The sequence below is a fragment of the Oncorhynchus nerka genome, unplaced genomic scaffold, assembly GCF_034236695.1.
Source record: "Oncorhynchus nerka isolate Pitt River unplaced genomic scaffold, Oner_Uvic_2.0 unplaced_scaffold_1961, whole genome shotgun sequence".
Classification (NCBI taxonomy): Eukaryota; Metazoa; Chordata; class Actinopteri; order Salmoniformes; family Salmonidae; genus Oncorhynchus; species Oncorhynchus nerka.
In genome coordinates this window covers 17,501-22,500 of record NW_027039365.1, presented here as the reverse complement: position 1 = coordinate 22,500, position 5,000 = coordinate 17,501, and the positions used below count along the sequence as shown (strand labels likewise).

At 48.9% G+C, this 5,000-nt stretch overlaps 1 protein-coding gene across 1 annotated transcript in view; it reads right to left on the bottom strand.

Moving 5' to 3' along the window:
- Positions 1-5,000, bottom strand: part of LOC135567520 (RNA binding protein fox-1 homolog 1) — a gene marked incomplete at both ends in the record, with an annotated part of 39,264 nt that overhangs the window by 24,273 nt on the left and 9,991 nt on the right. Inside the window, 2 exons of the mRNA XM_065014883.1 lie at positions 2,260-2,313; positions 3,959-4,019. Of these exons, the coding sequence (XP_064870955.1) occupies positions 2,260-2,313; positions 3,959-4,019 (115 nt within the window). The remainder of the gene's footprint in view (positions 1-2,259; positions 2,314-3,958; positions 4,020-5,000) is intronic.

The following is a 5,000-nucleotide window of genomic DNA, read 5'->3' as shown; positions in this document are numbered from 1 at the left end:
TGCCTACGATTTCAATGTCAACGTCGGGGGGGTTTTAATTACATTATGAAGCTCTGAACAGTTGAAACTGGATTTTAAAGAGCTGATTGACTCTCTGCTAGACACTAACAAAATACACATCATATCTGCCCCTGTGTCCTCTCTGAATCGTGGCATTGAACGCCTCAGCAGGATTCGTTCTCTTCACAACAGGCTACATGATTATTGCAGCTCGTTGGGTGTAACTTTTGTTGACAATTTTAATACCTTTTGGAAGCAAAACACGTTTTATAAGGAGGATGGGATCCACCCAAATCATCTGGGTTCCTGGATCCTTTCACAGCACTATAAGGAGGATGGGATCCACCCAAATCATCTGGGTTCCTGGATCCTTTCACAGCACTATAAGGAGGATGGGATCCACCCAAATCATCTGGGTTCCTGGATCCTTTCACAGCACTATAAGGAGGATGGGATCCACCCAAATCATCTGGGTTCCTGGATCCTTTCACAGCACTATAAGGAGGATGGGATCCACCCAAATCATCTGGGTTCCTGGATCCTTTCACAGCACTATAAGGAGGATGGGATCCACCCAAATCATCTGGGTTCCTGGATCCTTTCACAGCACTATAAGGAGGATGGGATCCACCCAAATCATCTGGGTTCCTGGATCCTTTCACAGCACTATAAGGAGGATGGGATCCACCCAAATCATCTGGGTTCCTGGATCCTTTCACAGCACTATAAGGAGGATGGGATCCACCCAAATCATCTGGGTTCCTGGATCCTTTCACAGCACTATAAGGAGGATGGGATCCAACCAAATCACCTGGGTTCCTGGGTCCTTTCACAGCACTATAAGGAGGATGGGATCCACCCAAATCATCTGGGTTCCTGGATCCTTTCACAGCACTATAAGGAGGATGGGATCCACCCAAATCATCTGGGTTCCTGGGTCCTTTCACAGCACTATAAGGAGGATGGGATCCACCCAAATCATCTGGGTTCCTGGATCCTTTCACAGCACTATAAGGAGGATGGGATCCAACCAAATCACCTGGGTTCCTGGATCCTTTCACAGCACTATACAGTGGATGGGATCCAACCTAATCATCTGGGTTCCTGGGTCCTTTCACAGCACTATACAGTGGATGGGATCCAACCAAATCACCTGGGTTCCTGGATCCTTTCACAGCACTATACAGTGGATGGGATCCAACCTAATCATCTGGGTTCCTGGGTCCTTTCACAGCACTATAAGGAGGATGGGATCCACCCAAATCATCTGGGTTCCAATGACCCACGCCCAGCTCAGCTAATCCCTACCATCGTGACGCAGGTTCCTGGGTCCTTTCACAGCACTATAAGGCTGCGTTGAGAAAATGACTTATCAATGACCCAAGCCCAGCTCAGCTAATACCTACCATTGTGATGCAGAGTTGTCATAATGCTTCAGCAAATGTACATTATCCCAGGTAGACACAATGTAACCTAACTTATGTCCCTCTAACTGCCCCGAATGCCTCTGCTGATCCTACAGCTGTTGTTGTACGCAGTAATCATTTGCCTATGAACCAGAAGAGCTGCCTATCCGTCTGTCTCATCCCGAAACGGTCATTACTATGGGACAGCCGGCGATCGAATTTGAATACTGAAACAATGTTTTAAATGTCAGAGAGACAGACAGCAAGGTTGATATATACATCTCCGCTCTGTTGAAAACTTAAATGTAAATGTAAATGTATATGTTAGTCTTAAAGAAATGTGAGATATTGTGAGAAGGATGCCTTTTGTAGGGGAGAACAACTTTATAAATTGCCTGGCTGGGCTGATGAGATAGTGGATTGCGCAGTCAGACGGAACAGACTAAATAGACATTTCAACATCATAGATTTAGCCGGTGCTAATTTGTGGAATAGACACTGGCTGGAATGCATTTTTTTTAATCCAATCAGCTTTCAGGATTACCAGATGTATAATTTACACCAATGACCTGACCACCCAGAGTACTGCTGAATCATGTGATGTTGATGTGGTTCTCTGAATCATGTGATGTGGATGTGGTTCTCTGAATCATGTGATGTGGATGTGGTTCAGTGAATCATGTGATGTGGATGTGGTTCTCTGAATCATGTGATGTGGTTCAGTGAATCATGTGATGTGGATGTGGTTCAGTGAATCATGTGATGTGGATGTGGTTCAGTGAATCATGTGATGTGGACGTCTAAGACCTAAAGACTTGGAACACGGTTAATGACTAGGCTTCTGTCCTCTTACCTGCATAGAACTCTGGACTGTAGACTGCACCGACTACTGGGTTCAACTTCCACCCTGGAGAGAGAGAGAGAGACAGAGAGAGAGAGAGAAGGAGAGAGAGAAGGAGGGAGAGAGGGACAGAGAGAGAGAGAGAGAGAGGGGGACAGAGAGCGAGAGACAGAGAGAGAGAGAGAGAGAGAGAGAGAGATAAACCATTTAACTGAGCAGCTGTTGCATGATAGAAGTGAAAATGTTCTAGAAGATAAGGGTAAAACATATAAGTGGTTTTAAACCCCTCCCACAGAGGCCAGGTGAGTATTAAACCCCTCCCACAGAGGCCCGGTGAGTCTTAAACCCCTCCCACAGAGGCCCGGTGAGTCTTAAACCCCTCCCACAGAGGCCCGGTGAGTCTTAAACCCCTCCCACAGAGGCCCGGTGAGTCTTAAACCCCTCCCACAGTGGCCCAGTGAGTCTTAAACCCCTCCCACAGAGGCCAGGTGAGTCTTAAACCCCTCCCACAGAGGCCCGGTGAGTCTTAAACCCCTCCCACAGTGGCCCAGTGAGTCTTAAACCCCTCCCACAGAGGCCCTTAAACCCTCCCACAGAGGCCAGGTGAGTCTTAAACCCCTCCCACAGAGGCCAGGTGAGTCTTAAACCCCTCCCACAGAGGCCCGGTGAGTCTTAAACCCCTCCCACAGAGGCCCGGTGAGTCTTAAACCCCTCCCACAGAGGCCCAGTGAGTCTTAAACCCCTCCCACAGAGGCCCAGTGAGTCTTAAACCCCTCCCACAGAGGCCAGGTGAGTCTTAAACCCCTCCCACAGAGGCCAGGTGAGTCTTAAACCCCTCCCACAGAGGCCCAGTGAGTCTTAAACCCCTCCCACAGAGGCCCGGTGAGTCTTAAACCCCTCCCACAGAGGCCCAGTGAGTCTTAAACCCCTCCCACAGAGGCCCAGTGAGTCTTAAACCCCTCCCACAGAGGCCCGGTGAGTCTTAAACCCCTCCCACAGAGGCCCAGTGAGTCTTAAACCCCTCCCACAGAGGCCCAGTGAGTCTTAAACCCCTCCCACAGAGGCCAGGTGAGTCTTAAACCCCTCCCACAGAGGCCAGGTGAGTCTTAAACCCCTCCCACAGAGGCCCGGTGAGTCTTAACCCCCTCCCACAGAGGCCCGGTGAGTCTTAAACCCCTCCCACAGAGGCCCGAGTCTTAACCCCTCCCACAGAGGCCCGGTGAGTCTTAAACCCCTCCCACAGAGGCCCGGTGAGTCTTAAACCCCTCCCACAGAGGCCCGGTGAGTCCCCCTCCTACAGAGGCCCAGTGAGTCTTAAACCCCTCCCACAGAGGCCCAGTGAGTCTTAAACCCCTCCCACAGAGGCCCAGTGAGTCTAAATCCCCTCCCACGGAGGCCCGGTGAGTCTTAAACCCCTCCCACAGAGGCCCGGTGAGTCTTAAACCCCTCCCACAGAGGCCCGGTGAGTCTTAAACCCCTCCCACAGAGGCCCGGTGAGTCTTAAACCCCTCCCACAGAGGCCCGGTGAGTCTTAAACCCCTCCCACAGAGGCCCGGTGAGTCTTAAACCCCTCCCACAGAGGCCCGGTGAGTCTTAAACCCCTCCCACAGAGGCCCGGTGAGTCTTAAACCCCTCTCACAGAGGCCCGGTGAGTCTTAAACCCCTCCCACAGAGGCTTAAACCCCTCCCACGGAGGCCCGGTGAAACTTACCATTTGCATAAGGATTGACTGTCTTCTTATTGGTCATTACCCGTGCCGTTGCATTGTTGACCTATCACAGACAGGCTTGTATCAGAGCGTTTCCAACAGCAGTCAGACACATATTAAAACCCAACAGTACGTTGGGTTCTGGAGAGCAGCATGCTTCCATATCATTCCTACATCAATGTGCCCCCAAAATCCTTTTAACTTGGTTGGGTTCTAGAGAGCAGCATGCTTCCATATCATTCCTACATCAATGTGCCCCCAAAACCCTTTTAACTTGGTTGGGTTCTAGAGAGCAGCATGCTTCCATATCATTCCTACATCAATGTGCCCCAAAACCCTTTTAACTTGGTTGGGTTCTAGAGAGCAGCATGCTTCCATATCATCATTCCTACATCAATGTGCCCCCAAAACCCTTTTAACTTGGTTGGGTTCTAGAGAGCAGCATGCTTCCATATCATTCCTACATCAATGTGCCCCCAAAACCCTTTTAACTTGGTTGGGTTCTAGAGAGCAGCATGCTTCCATATCATCATTCCTACATCAATGTGTCCCCAAAACCCTTTAACTTGGTTGGGTTCTAGAGAGCAGCATGCTTCCATATCATCATTCCTACATCAATGTGCCCCAAAACCCTTTAACTTGGTTGGGTTCCAGCATGCTTCCAAAACATCAATGTGCTTTTAACTTGGTTGGGTTCTAGAGAGCAGCATGCTTCCATATCATTCCTACATCAATGTGTCCCCAAAACCCTTTAACTTGGTTGGGTTCTAGAGAGCAGCATGCTTCCATATCATCATTCCTACATCAATGTGTCCCCAAAACCCTTTAACTTGTCATGACAAACATCCACGTCAGGATTTAAACAGGTCACACATAGGTAGTAGAGACTTCAATACAAAGCAAATTAACAAAACATCATATGTTCATATGGTAAAAGATTTCCAGCTTAATCCAGTTCTGATCTTCAAAAAAGGAAATGAAACGTAAAGAGAAACAACGCTGGACAAACAATGAAACAGCTGTGTTGTCATATGAAGGAGCATGC